The 16,729-nt window shown below is 44.2% G+C and overlaps 1 protein-coding gene across 2 annotated transcripts in view; it reads right to left on the minus strand.

The window, feature by feature from the left end:
- Window positions 1-758: 758 nt before the first annotated feature.
- Window positions 759-16,729, minus strand: part of CENPF (centromere protein F) — a 52,272-nt gene continuing 36,301 nt past the window's right edge. For both annotated transcript variants that reach the window (XM_037035059.1, XM_037035058.1), the window contains exons 14-20: window positions 15,461-15,613; window positions 12,559-12,735; window positions 12,080-12,241; window positions 9,438-9,603; window positions 7,518-7,994; window positions 5,855-6,033; window positions 759-1,543 (exon numbers count right to left, since the gene is read on the minus strand). In XM_037035059.1, the coding sequence (XP_036890954.1) occupies window positions 1,346-1,543; window positions 5,855-6,033; window positions 7,518-7,994; window positions 9,438-9,603; window positions 12,080-12,241; window positions 12,559-12,735; window positions 15,461-15,613 (1,512 nt within the window). In that variant the 3' untranslated portion in view covers window positions 759-1,345. The remainder of the gene's footprint in view (window positions 1,544-5,854; window positions 6,034-7,517; window positions 7,995-9,437; window positions 9,604-12,079; window positions 12,242-12,558; window positions 12,736-15,460; window positions 15,614-16,729) is intronic.

Genomic DNA, 16,729 nt, shown 5'->3' on the forward strand with positions numbered 1-16,729 from the left:
TTGTTAGCTCGAGGAAAAGAATAGTGTCCTGACTGTTTGTTTATAAGGTCATGAACTTGAAGGCAGTGTGCATGCCAAGTATTCCCTTTAGCAAGGAAGGAGCAGCAGCTACGGTCTACTCCAGAAAAGAAGAAAAGGTTTTCCAGGTCACTCAGCCAGGACTAGAGTGGAATCTTCCAATAACTAGGGACAGCCAATGAGCTGATGGCCTGCTCCCAGCAGTGAGCTTGGGCCACGCCCTCGAACACATGGCAGCCTTGGGATGATTGATGACATGGATATCATTGCATCAGACCAGAACCCCAAGTGACTGAAGAAGCAGGATGCAAGCCAGGATATCGACTTTCAGTAGATGAATACTAAGCAGCTTCATGTTATTGAAGCATTAGACAACAATCGAGTCCACCTTACAAAGGACAGTTTTAAACAATATATGAGAGTCCTGCTCAAGGTTTCTTTCTACATCAGGCTTAACTGAAAGCCAAGAGCAAATTGTCTTTTACTAGGTCACCTCCCGGAAAACTTTTTTACCCTGATTCAAGGAAAAAAGAACTTGTTGCAAAACTGTTAGATTTGGTATGGCTCATAATGCCTGCATGTTTTCAAAACCCTGTCATGGACGTGAGCTGGAAAATTCCACATACCTGCAAGCAGTGGTCCCAATGTTCATAAAGCATTTAGGTTTAGGAATCACTTTGACAGAAACAAATGTAAAATTTTATTAGTAAAAAAAAAAATGCCTTATTTTAATACAACACCACCGTTGGGGGGAGTGCACCCCAAGTTGTCCTTTTCAAAGAACCCATCACCATAGAAGAACATGTGATATATTACATCTCGAGGAACCAGCAACCAGGCTGCCATACTGTACATTTTCCTTAAAAACACAGAACAGGGCTTTCCTTTATTTGACTCAGCTCCCAGAAATTCTCTCAAACTATTTCTTGTCTAGTACAAGGAACAGTACATCAGAAGTAGCACAAGGCAAGTTTACGTTTTCCTAAGAGCAGTTAATTGGAAGTATGAATTGTTTTGCATTTTTAAAACCCACACAGAGACACAGAAGTTAGCACACAGTGCTTGCCTCTCAAGTGCAATGTTCCCAAAATGCTTTCTACACTACGATGCACAGCATGGGAGACGCACATCAATAAGAAAGAGGTGGGTGATCAGGGCTTCCAAACTTTTCCATGGGAGATCCGATGAGTACCGTATTTTTATATTTTATAGAAATTGGTTTTTCCTACTGATAATGTGTCCCTGAGTAAAGGCAAGCCCCTGTGGGCACACTGCTTTCCACCCAACGGTGGCCACTTCCCAGGGGCCCTAACACGCAAGGTCTCTTCTACTGGATCCTACAACTTTCCTGGGACTCGGTGCCAGCTTCCGAGCTGGGTGCGGGGCAGCCTCGCTTGGACCTCAGGCCCTCACTGGGGCTGTCAGCCCACTGTCTCTTAGGGATGTTACTGGCTGAGAGAGGTCTCATGGAGTGGTCTTGGAAGATGGTGCCTGAATCCGTGGGGCTTTGCTGAGCGACCTTGACCTGCAACACAAGCATCTTAGTTAGAGGCTTCAATCACATTCCCACTCCTACAGCATGCAGAATACTTTGTCATCCAACTTGAAGTCAGATCCTTCTTCCCCAGGTGCCGTACACAGCGTTACCCTTTCTTCTCACCTAGGGACAGGTCCCACCTAAGAGCTAGGAAGAAATGTGACACCACCCCTGACCAGGCACCTTGCAAACCTTCCTTGACACCTCTGATGGCCAGAGACCTCCTCCCAAAGCTAGTGTGACACTGTCAGACCAGAGGGAAGCTCTTCCGGGGCAAAGACTTGGCCTCTTTACCTTTGTGTCCCCTGACTACCTAGCAGACATTCCACACACACCTAAGAGAGAACCCAAACCAGCTTCCATTTCTCTTACTGAAGCTGTCACTGCCATTCAAGTGAATAGAACCTAAATGAGTGACATAGGATGTCAGCCTTCTTTACAATATTGGAAAGACCTCCCATCTGTCCTCATGCAATATTTTAATCCTACTCGGGTCATTGTTGAGTGGTTTCCAGGTGGCATCTGTATAATAGCAGAAAGGCAGTAATCTAATACAAAAGCCAGGGGGTAGTACATCCCCTTTCTGATGGGCTTCTTTTCAGGAGAAAGAAGGAACTCAGAAAATGTAAGGCCTTAAGAAGCAGAGGACAGTCAAGACTTTCTTGCAGGTTGACACATTAGGGAAAGAAGATAGTGGTCAGAAGAGAAAGAGGAAGAAGACAGATGGAGTACACAAAGACTTCACTTGGCCAAAGGGAAAGGTCACATGCTTGCAGGGATTGCAGGAGGAAGATCTTTCAAACCAAACCAAAGCAAACCAAAAACAGAGACAGAGGAGAGGCTCTCACAAGGGCAATGCATGTTCAGTCCTGGCCCTGAGAGGCAGCACTGTGACAGGTGACTTTCTGAACAGGTGACTGCCAATGCCGTCCTTGGCAAGTGGCAAGAGGCAAGAAAAAAGAATGGCAACCATTCCCCCATTTGTATTCTATCCATAGGAAGTATGTAGTTTTAATAGGCAGCTCAATACTTTTCATAACAGAAAACACAGCAAATCTGGCCAACAGATCACATCCCTGGAAAGCCTGCCTGTACCTCAGAGGGTGTGCAGGACACTTAAAAGGGGCAGCAGCCTTGAAGGGTCAGGGGCAGGATTGAATGGGAAATTAACATACATGGAACGTTGATGAAAACAAACAGTTTTACTAGTCCTCTTTCTTTTGTTTTAAAGTGGAGAGCGATGCAAAATACAGGCATTTCCCTTGAACCCATCAGAGGCTGGAGAATCCAATATTTAGGTTCATCATAAAAAAAGAGAGAGAAAGATCCCATTGGGAAAGAGAATTTGAGCTGGTAAAACTCTTTCTTAACCCTAATTAAATAGCCAAAGTCCATCCCTGGACTTCCCCTGCCTCTAGATTCGATTTCTTTTATACAAATTGAGGAAAATAGAGTTGGTGACCTGGCTTTAAACTATGGAGGTGATCCTCAGACTGGTTTCCTCGGACCTGTCCATAACAAGGTGAGGTCAATTCACCAGGTACTTAAACTCTCAGGTTCACCCAAACCTTGTCTTACCAGTATGTCGCTGTTCACAGTGGGGAGGGGCAAGGATATGGATGGCTCTGTGCAAACAAACCTTATTAGTAGGGCAAAAACCCAGAGCACCACAGAACTGCTGACTGACAGATGCTGTGGTGAGGGCAGCATCATTATCCTCTACAATTTAGTAGCCAATCTGCTGGCACTAACCAACCCCAGGTTCAGATCAGCTTGACACATATCACACTCTCTTGTCCCCAGCAACTAGGAGCTCCTGGGTTTATTCTTCCCAGAGACATGGCAGAGAATGATCCTCACCGAACCTGCTTGTCACCTCTCTTCCCCTTGAACTTGTCACTGTCTTGCTCAAAACTCAAGCCAGCCATATCAGGTGAGGTGATAGTCTTGCGTTTCTAAGCAACTGCCTTAGAAAAATGATGCCTTGCTCTATTTTTTCAAACTGAATGATGAAATATGTGTAACAGAGGAGGTGAGCATTTTATAAGGCGACTCAGAAAATGCCGAATTAAATTAAAATTCAGGAAACTGAGTTTTGAAGTTTGCATCTAATCACGCAGTTTCCTATCACCTCCCGTCCAGAGACCCCCTTCAGTTGCTCACGCAAACAGAACTGCTTAGCAATTCATAGAGGCTGGTGCCTCCTGTGGCCGAAGCTGAGACAGTGATCAGAAAGGTGCAGGACTCCCTACACAAGGCATTCACCAGCAGTGTGGAGAGCACGCCCCCTAGTGGGCAAAGCCTTTTTTCTTAGAGAATCAGTCTGAACTCCACATGCAACTCCAGTCAACTATCACCTCCTCATAAAAGAAGAGAAAAAATATCTGTGTGCTGATTTCAAAACACACTTTTCAAACATCTATTTTTCTTTCTGCAGCCACTTCAGGACAACATCGACAGCTCTATTCATTCAACAAATACCAGTTGAATGCCAGACGTTGCGTTAGACAGGAGGACACAGGAAAACCACAAACCATCAGGAGCCTCCTGGAGCACATCTTGCAGTTCAGAAGGCACACTTCTAAGCAAGGAATTACAATAAAGTGAACCAGCATGACAGAATGGAAGTGCAGGGTACTTACTACCTAGGGCGTGATTTCCTATTTGGGAGCCAAATACCTCACTGGATCCCTGGAAGAGTGAGACCAGCAGATAGCCATTGGCATGAGCTGTGGAGTAAGGAGCAGCTCTCAGTCAGCCACCTGAGGAAATGGCCCAGCCTCCTCTGGGACCTAAACTGGACTCCTAGGTTGCGGATCAGGGCTTATCTCATGGTGAATAGCTTTGGTACAGCTTCCAAGCTGCACTCTGTGGAGTCACTAGTTGCTTCATGGAAAAGAACTTGACATTCGTTGGAATGTCAGGAGCTACCCCAGTATACTCTCTTCCGTGTTTTGTTGTTACCAGAGTTCAAAAATGACATCTAAATGGGAGGGAAGCAGGGAGGGTGGGAAAAGGGAAGGACGGAGAATGGAAGGGATGGGGCAACTGAGGGTGGGAAAACGTTGCACAAAATGGTAGAATATTTCTAATACAACTAATGGACGGTCGACTTTAATGAGTGAAAGAAAAATTTGACCTTTCCTACTCACTCTTGAATGACAAAGATTGTTTTGTAATCTAAGTTATGGACAAACTTAATACTAGCTATAAATTCCTTAAAACTTAAAAACCTCTTATACATCAACAAACAAGTTTGCAAATAAAGGCTTGTTTTGATTCAGCTAATCACCAACCACACTGTAGTTTGGTCTCCAAAACCCCAAACACCTGCTCACTTAAGAATGCTTACATTACATGAAGAAGGGTTATGACACTTCCAAAATTTCCTTTGCTGGTTCAAGTTAATCAGGTTGCAAACTTAAACTCCAACAAGCGGGGGAAAAAATCACAAGAGTTTTTAAATTCTTGACGCTATTTCAGCAACGTCCGACTACATTTCTGGGATCCCTACTGTGTAAAAACTGGGAGAGGAGCAAGACTGTGGCACCAAGAGAGAGCAGGTGTTAACTCTGGGCATTAAATATTTGAATCTTCCTATCCTCATCCTTTTATGACTTACAGCCAGAGGTCAATAAAGTGAGACAGTAAAATGTGACAGTAAAACGTTCAGCACAATGCACACACCACGGGTACATAAATGACAGCTTCAGGTGGTAGATTATACAAATGCTCCCAGATTTATTGAGCAAATATTCCCTATGCTAAACTAACATTTACCAGGCTGTTTGCAATAAACACAGAGATCACGAAAGTCCTACCCTCAACAAGCAAAATAAAGAAATCCACAAATAGTCCCTTACTTTGGACATCCAGTGAAATGTGTGCTTTCAGCAGAAAGTAAAGGAGGAAGAAAAAGGGAAGAATGGACAGTGGTGACAGAGGAAAAAGCACAAAATTACTGTGACCAAGGCCTGTGCCCAAACGAAAACTACCTCTTCCAATGCCTCAGTGCTAGTGCCTGAAACTTTCTGCCAAGTCCTTTGAATTCTATCTAATTCTAATTGCCACTCCCCAGCAAAGTGTCTAAATGGCCTGTTGGGTCAAGGGCCAGGTTGCAGCTGGATCATTTAACGTGTATCCTCAGGGCTGCTCAGCGCTGACCTCTTTGTACCTGATGGAGAGGAAGGACAGACTTTCAAGAGCTCCCAAGCTAGAGGGTGCAGTGTCAAACACTCGCCCAGAGAACCGTGTCATTTCCTGGGTTTGCATCTGTAGAGAGTTGTTCACAAGAGGTACCTTTTGTGATCTGCTTCCAGCAGCTCTTGGTTGGGAGGTCCCAGCATGGCTTTCTTTGCAGATATTTAGGAGGGAGCGTGTTAACTTCTGGGCTGCAAGGCGGGGGCTGGTCCTGGTTGCCATGGTTGTTCTTCTCAGGATATAGGGGCTTGTCTTTCCCGTTGGGATGTCAGCAAGCCCTAGGAACAAAAAAAGCTGCCTGTCAACACTGCTAGGTCCAGTTCTATCTGTAATGAACACGATACACATTAGGTCAAGTTTTAACCAAGATGAGTAGAAATCCAAAAATGCTTTGTAGCCACAGAGGACGGAGATAAACTTCAGATTCACCCTGGGAGCTGTCAAACTGAATACATAACTAACAGGTTTTCCCTTATGAGAAACATCTAAAAACACACACAATGGGAAAAGAAGGGGAAAATAAGATCAAACAGAAAAATGTTTCCTGCTTCTTCTATGTGGATGTCTTAACTTGCATTTTTCTAAGATCTGAAGAACACACGAGGCAAATCCTTCTGTAAAATTTGGATTGTTGGGGGAGATGAAAATAATCAAAATTGAAGATAAGGAGAACAAAGGCCAGCTCTTGTTTAAAGGGGGAAGATGTAAAATGCCAAGAGCTCCTTCAGGTGAGCACTGTCACGCAGAGACTTGGGGGGGCGGGTTTGGGGGGGCAGAGATCTCACCTCCCTAAGACTGATGTTAGTTTTACTCTCCACATACACCACCTCCTTCCAGAGAAGGAACTGACATGACTTGTGGTGACCAAGAGGTAAAAGTCAATGCCAAGGACCCTAAAAGACAGGGTATCACACATACTCTGGAGCTGCAGCAATGGCTAACTAGAGCAACATTCCATTTGTTTTGGTTTCGAACCCTTGAGCTACAAATAAAACACAGCAATCAGGAGGGATGGCTCACTTCTGGGGGGCTAGATTTTCTAAGGGCTCGAGTTACTCAGAACAATTGTTCTGAAACCATTTATGGCAAAGGATCAGTTTTGGTCATTTTCTGGGGGGGCAGGGATGGGGTGATTTCTCATCTGCTCTGGAATGGTAATTTTGTATAACCCAGGAAGAATCAATCCTCAGGGGAATGGTCATGTGCTTGGGTGTTGAGACAGTGTCATACTGCTATGAAAATGTTAACGTCTTACTGTTGATGTCTGTATATTTTTGTGGGGTGGAGGGTGATGCACTAGTAACAACTGTTCCCTGTTGCTGGGCCACCCTTGGAGGACCGCTGAGGCTTAGAAAAAAGTGGTATATGGCTTCAGCCGAGGGACCATGTCATCGGGCCTCTCCTCCAGCTCACCTACTACCTGAGTCCCATGTGACTACAGACAGGAAAGCTTAAAGGGTGTCTTAGATTTGGGGATTTTTCAGCAGAGGAATCTCAAATGCAGAACAGGATTTTAACAACCATTTTGCAAATTTACCAGCACTTTGAGTAGTGTGACATGAGTAATTAGATCTTATTCAGTCTCTCATGACAGAAAGGAAAATACACATCTTAAAAAGCACTATTTTCTGAACATTAATTTGTACAATTAATTGCACAATAACCTAAAACTCCATGCTCCGTAAGTTTTTTTTTTGCATGTGAAATTCCATGTGGACTTTCAAAAGAAAAGAAATAATTTTGTTTTAAAATTAGGCCACACCTTTCTTTACAACTTCTGGAAGTCCCTCGAGCTCAAACTCAGTGTCTTCCGCATCCTCTGCAGGGGGAGTGCCCCTTCTGGCCGCCTTCTGGCTTCTTTTAGGGAGCGTGTGTGGTGTGGAAGGTGCGGTTCCTCCCTCGTTCTCCCGAATCCCGCAGGACCTTTGCCTCTTGCCTGAAGCTTTCCTTTGGCCGGATGATCCCTTCTTTCCAGTCACACAGGGGACTGGAGGTGACTCTGGGTCAAGTGACTTGAGCAGAGGGGAACTCTGGACATTCGTCGGAGATTGTCGTGAACTCAGACGAGCGACTTGGGTTTCTAACATCTCTTTGTCTCTCTCCAACTTCTCGTGGCTTATAAGCAGGGAGCAGTACTTCTCCAAGTACTCTTCTGCCTCCCTGCTTTTTCCTTCAAGGGTTTCTTTCAGCTCTTTCAGCTCCGTCATCAGTTCATCTCCATGAGCATCCGCAAGAGCACCTGTCAAGAATCACATCATGACGCTCCTTTAATTGACGTTGGATATCATTAAGCAGAAAGCCTAAAACTTGCTTTTTAATTTTTTGGGCGGGGGGGTAGATGTGGAGGAACTATATCTATGCATGTTCTTAGAGTTCTAACAACCCCTTTTGGGAGGGATCATATCAGAACACATACTCTAAGAGATTACATAAGTCTTACTACGACAGCTTAAATAAAACTCCCCCAAAATCTCAAGCTTGCATTGTAGCTAACCCATGAAATTTTCTTGCAATTGCTCTTATGAGATCAAATGGATTACATTAGTACATCTCCTGGGTTCCCTGTCCATTCTTCCCACTCACTTGAATGAATAGCATAAATCACTCAAGAATATGGAGTCCCCTCCATTGTCATGGCTTTGGGGGGCAGAAAGGGGCCCGTGACAAGGCAGGTCTGAAAAAGCTCGGAAAACCATTCGTAAGCAATGGAGGGTCTGGGGGACAAAAGATTGGGGGTCACCAAATGTGGGAGTCTTGCTCAACTTGTAGCTGCCTTGGTTGGCAAGAAATCCTTTAGAAAACCTCCCTGAAGCCCCATATACTCCAAGGTCTCTTCTGAGCAGGAAAGGCCATGGGACCACCATTCTGAGACTCGGTCCAAAAGAGCCACTCTGACAGTGCTTATCATCATCTCTCCATGCAGTATGAGGCATTCCACTCGGGCATAAGTGTGGAAAAGTTGTCTTTTCTCTTTTATTTCATCTCTACACCTAAAAATAGAGCCCTTCAATTGCCCCTGGGATGTAGTTCACTCAGGAGGATGGGCCAAGGACATTTAGAATGAGGTGTCTGCAGTGACCGTGGCAGCTCAGATGGCACTCTGAGGCCTGTGACGCTGATCTAGGTAAATGAACATCACATGGCCCTGGCTGGTGTAGCTCAGTGGATTGAGCGCGGGCCTGCGAACCAGAGGATCGCGGTTCGATTCCCAGTCAGGGCACATGCCTGGGCTGCAGGCCAGTTCCCTGCAGGCCAACTCCCAGCAGGGAACGCACGAAAGGCAACCATACATTGATGTTTCTCTCCCTCTCTCCTTCACCTCTAGAGATAAATAAATGAAATCTTTAAAAAAAAAAAAAGAAGTGTTCTTTCTGGGAGAAAAAAAGTTAAAAAAAAAATGAACATCACGTGGAAAACTCTTTCTGGAATCCCCATTAGCAAAAAGTGCTGCCAGTTTTTGTGTGCATTTTATGGAACACAAGATGTGATTGTTCTATGTCAAAATGCAGGCTTCCCTCTGAATCTTATGAATAATCCTACGCTGAGCACAAATACTAGAAATTGGAAAATAGACAATTGCTGAGGATCAGCACGCAGTAGGACAGGGGAGCACGGAGACTCTGCCTGTGCCTACACCGGGCTTTGCTGGCCTGGGCACAAGCCCCTGCCCAGCTCAGCCCACCTGGTTTCTGCTCCTCTTGCGCAGCTTCTTCAAGGTGACACAGCTCTTTCTGCAATAGCTCCTTCTCCTCCTCCATCGGCTTATAGTGTCTGAGCAAAATATCCATCTTCCCCTGGGCACGTTCCTTTTCCTTCTTCAGTTGCCTTATATGTGTTTCATTGTCCATCTACAATACAAAAACTTGAACTTAAAACCTTTGATTTTTTTTTATAAGCACACAGAAAGATCATTATGAGGCCTGGCTGGTGTTGCTCATTGTGTTGCATGCCGACCTCTGAACCACAAGGTTGCTGGTCAGGCCCCTGGTTGGGCACATGCCTGCGTTGCAGGCCAAGTCCCTGGTTGGGGACCTCTGAGAGGTGACAAATCAATGTTTCTCTCGCACCACACATCAATGTTTCTCTCCCCCACTTTCTCCCTCCCTTCCCTTCTCTCTAAAAAAATAAAGACAAATTTTAAATAAAAAATAAAACAAAACATCATTGAAATATAATTAAGAATCATATATTGTCAACATAAGAATGATTACATTCACATGAAAACATCTATTTAAGAACAAAACAATTCACCTTTCATACTCAGTTCCCTAAGTCTCCCCAGTAGACATTGCTTTTCTGACACCCCTTCTTGGCATGCACAAACACAAAGCATCCTTCCTAATAGTGCTCTCTTAAGTGGCTCACTCTGCCTGTGTGTATCCAATGGGAATCACAACCAGGGGGTGGGGATGCGAGTCCACGGACTTATTCTTCTTGGGTCAAAATTTCTGAGAATTGTGTTCCCATGGGTAATCTTGTGCTCATATAGAATCCTAATACCTAAAATGGTATTTGTTCCAGTCACACCAGGTGAAGGCTAAACCGTATTATGGCTCACAGTGGCAACTGAAATTTTATAGGTAGCTCACCTAGAAAGTGAGTAGAAAGGTGGGAGCATTCGTGTTTCCTTAAGCAAAATGAAAAGTACTACAAATGACTTAGAGACCAAACTGGACCTGACACCAAGGTATTTATAGTTTGTATGTATCCTACCTTGTGAGAATAGTCACACATTTTGCTACAGAAATATGAATTGGTATGAAGGAATTCCCTGGATCCTGCTAGAGTATTCCATAATATGTGGCATTTGCANTGTTTCCTTAAGCCAAATGAAAAGTACTACAAATGACTTAGAGACCAAACTGGACCTGACACCAAGGTATTTATAGTTTGTATGTATCCTACCTTGTGAGAATAGTCACACATTTTGCTACAGAAATATGAATTGGTATGAAGGAATTCCCTGGATCCTGTTAGAGTATTCCATAATATGTGGCATTTGCACTGTTGTATGTAGCATCTAAAGATGCAGAATTCTAAAACCATTCATGGCTAAGGGATTCTGGTAGGAGGTCATGAATATATAAAAGCACACCAAACTATGAAAACCAAAACAAAACCTGAGCTCCATATTCATGTTACTGGAGATTTCATCCTGTGTAGATTTCATCTTGAAATCATTAGCAATGTTGCAATAAATCTGCACTTGTGAAATGTTCTATTTCTGATTCCAACCATAACTGGATTAGCGATTATTTCAATTGCAAGAATGCTTATCAAGTATACCTCATTAAAAGTACAAGTGATCTGAAAAGACTCAACAATGCACCATTCTGTACATGGTATGAATATCAATGAACATTTCCCACAGGGAATGTCTAAAACTGTCAAAGACGAAAAAGGCAGAAAGTGTATGAAAAAGTAGACCTAAAGGTACTTCCTTCTATCATGAAACTCAACATCCCTCACAAAACAGAACATCATTGGTCACTCACGTTACTGTGAACTTTATGAGTGTCTGTCTTATTGGTATATTTCCTTCCTCTTGATCATTGTATAAGAGCAATAAACCTCGGAAGTTGATATTGCATTTTTTGTTTGAATATCTTCAACATACAATTAATATCATAATTTTAAAAATACAAACCCTCTTTCAGTAAAGACCTTTACTGGAAGGTATTTGCTTTCCAGGTTCATTACTGTATCTTCCGGATGGCAGTCATTTCCTAAGAACATCTCTATGGGAATCAAAATAGCCTCCTTTCCCAGGAGAATTACTGAAGTGCCATCTACAGTCTCAGATTCCTGAGACTAGGGCTCACCTTCTTTTGTTCCTAGCCAAGAAAGCTTTATGGCCCCTCTGTGGAGAGGAAGAGGAGAGTGGACATATACACACGCCAAGTGCCTGACCAAATGCTTTGCCACACCTTGACCTTCCTGGAAGCTAGAGGAAAGTGGGTTTGGAAACAGCAGTGAACTTGGAGGCCCATCAAGCAAGAGCTTGGAATTCCCCACCAAATTAGTACCTACAGCTGAGGGGCCTACCCTAATCTGTTATTGCTTTAATCTTCATGTCCATCTCCAGAAGCCTGTAACATCCTCTTGTTTGAGGGTTTACTGATCAATGAAGTTCATTCAAGCCATGAGTCTGTAGGCCATCCACTGATTTTTAAAAACAGCTCAGCAGAATTGCTGAGTGACATTATTCATAACTACACAAAACTTTTTCAAAAAACTAAAAGGAAATCTCAGAAGTCAATGCCATTAAAACCACAGTTCTGTGTAAAATCTTCTAACTCACAAAACAATAAGAAGGACACATACCTTGGTTTTGATCAATTCTCCTAAAAGCTCAGTGTTTTCTTTCAAAGAATTACTGAGCTGTTCCTTACTGGACTTCAAGAGTTCTATCTCCACCTTCTGCGAGCTGAGACATTCTTCTCTGGAAGTCAGTTTCTCTCTATATGTCTGGATTTCCATTTCATGCTAGGGCAGAAAAATGCTACTTCAGTCAAACAAACCCAAAAGAAAACTGCTCATCCAAGGACCATTTCAAATGGACTCTGCCACTCTCCCAGGACTCTACTCTGAGATGGAAATGTCATTTTATAATGGAACTTTTCTGATGAGACATGTGCAGGGGACTGGGAGGAAGATCTTGCAGTTCCTATGACGGCACCCTTCCTAAAATCTTAAGGGCATCCTCATAATGCAGAACTTTGACTTTCTGGCAAAACAGGTATCTCCTTACCGTGTCTACACATGATTGCCAGCTCCCCCAGCTACCAAACTCTACTTTTCACCTGTTTGTTTGTATCCAGAAGCAAAGTTTGATGTCTCTGTTCAGCTTCCTCAAGCTGTCTCTGGTATTCAGCTACTTCTTCTCTCATTTTCTCTTGCTTTTCCATCTGCTGTTGGTGCATGAAGTCCAAGCTCCTTTTCAAGTCACTATTTTCTAGCATGACCTGCTTCCATTGACCCTAATGAGAAAATGAATACAATCATGAGAAAATAATTAAGAACCTTGATATATGTCTTCAGGAAATATTGAGTAGTGAGGGGGGAAATGACTTCTCAAGCAAGACAAAAATCTATACAGAATAGTGCATTCTGTACAATGCATTCACTTTCGATTGCAACTTCAACTCCACTGACAATTTCCTCTGTTCACCCCAACCTCCCCTAAGGTCATATCCCCGGGACCACAAAACCTCTGAAACCTGACTTCTACTAATCTACGCTGGGACTCTACCCTCCTAGGCTAAGCGGCTGGCTTCTTTAAGTGTTTCCATGGCAATAATTTCTTGACCTGAACAGTAGCACCACCATTACCACCTTCACACTCAAGGCCCATCCAGGGTGACACTTTCTTCCTTGACCAGCTCAGAGGCCACGTCCTGTCACTGTGAGAATTTTCTTCCAAGGGCCTTGAACTCTTCTCCCCACTCTCTTCTCTGTGCAGGACAGGCAAAACCCTGCCCCTGGAGGCATTCGCCTCCCCTGCTCCACATCCCACATAGCTGCTTCTACCCGTGTCTGTAGACACACGGGCCATGTCCACTTCCTCATCTCCCATTCACCTAACCCACTCCAACCTGCCGTCACTGCTGCTCCTCCTGCACCAGCTCCCTTCCAACCATCTCCATGGTGTCCCCCACCTCCATGATGCAGATCCGAGGAGCACTTTCCAGTCCTTGACCAGTAATTTAACCTCTGAGTATGTCCCTAGGGTGCTGACCACTCCTGTGTCTTGAGAGAGCCTCCTCTATGGCTGCTAGGACATGGCATTTCACTGGGTGGCCCCATCCGGTCTTCTCAGTGTCTTTCCTTGCTCCTCTCCCACCTACTCCCCTCCATACTGGAGGTCCCGTGGCTCAGTCTGCATTTTCTATCACCCACATCATCTTTAACTATGGCCTGTGTTCTAAACTCACCAAATGCATATAGCCACACCAAAATTTTCCTTTAAACTGCAGCCTCGTTTATCATGTGTCAATTCAGATTTTATTCAAATACTTTACCACAGCCTTCCTTCCTCTCCCATTCTTTTTCACATCATTCTCCATTTGATTCCAGCCACTGGGGCTTCCTTTCCAGTTTTTAAAGGAGTACAAAATCCTTTCTAATCTCAAAGATTTTACCACACTGCCCTCTACACCCAGAAGCTTCCATGCTCTAGCCAGCTCTTTGTAGGGAGGTCACCCCATTCTGCAGGTAAGTTCTCTGACCACCCAATCTACAGTGGGTTGGTGCCTACCCTACTCCCCAATTCCCAATGATTCTGCAACAAAGAATCACATCTGTATCCTTTATACCACTCAGCAGTTTATGAGAGTTTCCTGCTTCCTGTTGTGTGCCTAGGCTGTAAGCTCTAAGTATAAGCACCACAGGAGAGTGATGGTTCAACATTGTACACCCTAACCCTAGTAGGGCTTATTGTTTATGCAATGAATAAGTGAATGAATGAAGTCACTGCAAACTCACACACTCTGATGTATAAACTCGAGGCTAGACACTCAGCTTTTCTTTTTAGTGGAGACAGTGAATAAAGTACAAGTAACAGTATACTTGGGACAGCCCCAAACTGCTCAGTACCAGAGGAGATATCAGCAGATGCTACACTCAGTGTATCATCGGTAGCAACTCCCTCCACACAGCATTGCCCCCAAATCACTCAAGTCAATTGCGAAGATTAAATGGCAAACTTGACATTTTTTGAAAAATTGAATTGAGAAAGAGAGAGAAAAATATCAATTTGCTGTTTACCCATTCATTGTATTCATTGGTGATTCCTGTATGTGCCCTGCCCTGGGATTGAACCCATGACCTTGGCTTATCAGGATGACTCTCTAACAAGCTGAGCGACCTGACCAGGACAAATGCCAACACTTGTCCATTTTCCTCAGCTTCCGTACCATATTTGAAGAAAAGTACAAATGTCCACAGCTTCTTCTACACTCTACTATAAATATCATTTCAACCTTTTTGTACTTATTCAGGGTTGAAATTACAACTCTGTGTGACCCTTTTCTAAGGATTCTATAGGAGGGAAGCTGCATGAGGACTGGATGGTTGTAGGAACCTTTACTATGTAATTGGGTTTGGCCAACAGGTTTCACTGCCCCTAGCAACACTGCATGCAGGTGGCAGCTCCTGGGACTCAGTGTTGAGATTCAAGAGACTGGGAGGCAGTGGGAATAGGCAGAGCCTGCCATGGAACAACAGTGCAGATGGGGAGCCCAGATGCTACAAGACCTGCCACATGAACCCCTCTCTGAAAGAGCACCCAAGACTGCTCTAACTCTCCATTTTACTGGCACTTTTTTTCTGTTAGCTTGTTTGTTTTCAGCAAGATCACTGCAACTGCCTGGAGCAACATTCTGGCTGGTAGTCTGAAGTAGGCTAGGAAAACAGCCTACTGACATCTGCATGAAATCTACTTCTGAGGTGACTTACTAGGGTACAGGGTCCTTGTCTATGGAAAATGTTTGGGCTCCAAGACAGGTCTGGTCCTGTGCTCTGAGGCTGCTCAAGGCCCACAACAATGCTGGTTGGTGAAGATCGCTGCTTCTCTCATCCTGACCTGAGCGCTCCAATGACTTTTCTCAAAAGCTCAGTAATGTTTGGTACAGTACGGCAGGTCTTCCAGAAACAAACAAGGAGAGTGTGCACCCTGAATTACTGATCTGTCACTGACAGACTTACTTCTTTGTGCTTCATTTCTTCCGACATTAAATTTAATTCTTCAGTTATCCTCTTTTTCTCCCCATTGAACTCTTCTTTCAAGTCGGTCATTTTCTGTGTTATCTCGCACACTTTCTTCTGCAGCTGTGTTTCCCTCGAAGTCAAGGAGTTTGCCTGAAATGGAATCACTCGTTAGGAGCTGCTTTTGCTTGTCCGTGTAGACCTCACAGATCCCCGTGATACAACAGTCAGGACCACTTCACTTCAGGCTCCAGGGAGAAAATGGACCACGTCTAAGTCTGCCTTTACTCATCACCCAACCAACATGCTCAGGTCTTACTGGTGAGCTTCCCTTTCCTTTGCAGCAAAGATTCAAGAAAAGACAGCAAGAAGGGAAAGAATGACAAGGAGGGATAACATTCCCAAGTATCAAAACCCTGCGTACAGGCATGAAGTTGAATTCAAGTTCAACATCACAGAATATGGTATGAGGCAGCATCTTAAATTTTTATCATTGTTTGCATCTCTACGAGCCCGCCAATGCCATATTAAGAGGAAAAACACATCTCTGTGATGAATTAGAGCCAACTGACTCTACTGCTTGTATTTGTCCCTTCCCATTGAAACAGTGGGGTATAGTTTTTTCCATCATCTTCACCCAAACCGTCATCTCTTGCAAGCCATCCAAACACTAAAGACTCTTGGAAATAGAGTTCTGACTGATTGCATTTTTTCCAGGCACCACTGTTCTCCATTAACATGCGTGCACTAAAAATGAGATTGGAAGGAATCAGTTTCTCAGCTCAGTTATCCAGTGTGGAGGGCAAGTAGTTATTCTGACTAATAGGTGAGCTACCTGATGGCAGACCTTCCCTTTAATCATCAGCAAACCCAACAGGAGTCTGCAGGAGGAGGAGGTGCAAGAGTGAAGCTGAAAGCCCAGAATCCCCAAGACACACCCTGGGAGCCATGAGGGTTCTGTTGGTGACAAATAGATCACCATCGCTAATACTTCTTTCTCCTAAAGGCTATCAAGGCAGAACACAGGAAAGAGGATGCCTTCTCATCCTAACTAGTACCTGTTACACCCTCTACAGCAGTGCTTCTCACCTGGGTGTGGGGAGGCTACTCTTCTGAAGCATTGTGACAAAGGGATATGTGATTAGAGCCAGGAACTGTACATAAGCCAGAGCTCCTCCCATGTCCACATGCCACACTGACTACCTGGGCCAGTCCATGGAAGAATCCCACACAAATGAGTGCCAGAGCAAAGGAAGAGTCACTACTACT

Source organism: Sturnira hondurensis, unplaced genomic scaffold, assembly GCF_014824575.4.
Source record: "Sturnira hondurensis isolate 20B ecotype Veracruz unplaced genomic scaffold, ASM1482457v3 Scaffold0022215, whole genome shotgun sequence".
NCBI classification, from domain to species: domain Eukaryota; kingdom Metazoa; phylum Chordata; class Mammalia; order Chiroptera; family Phyllostomidae; genus Sturnira; species Sturnira hondurensis.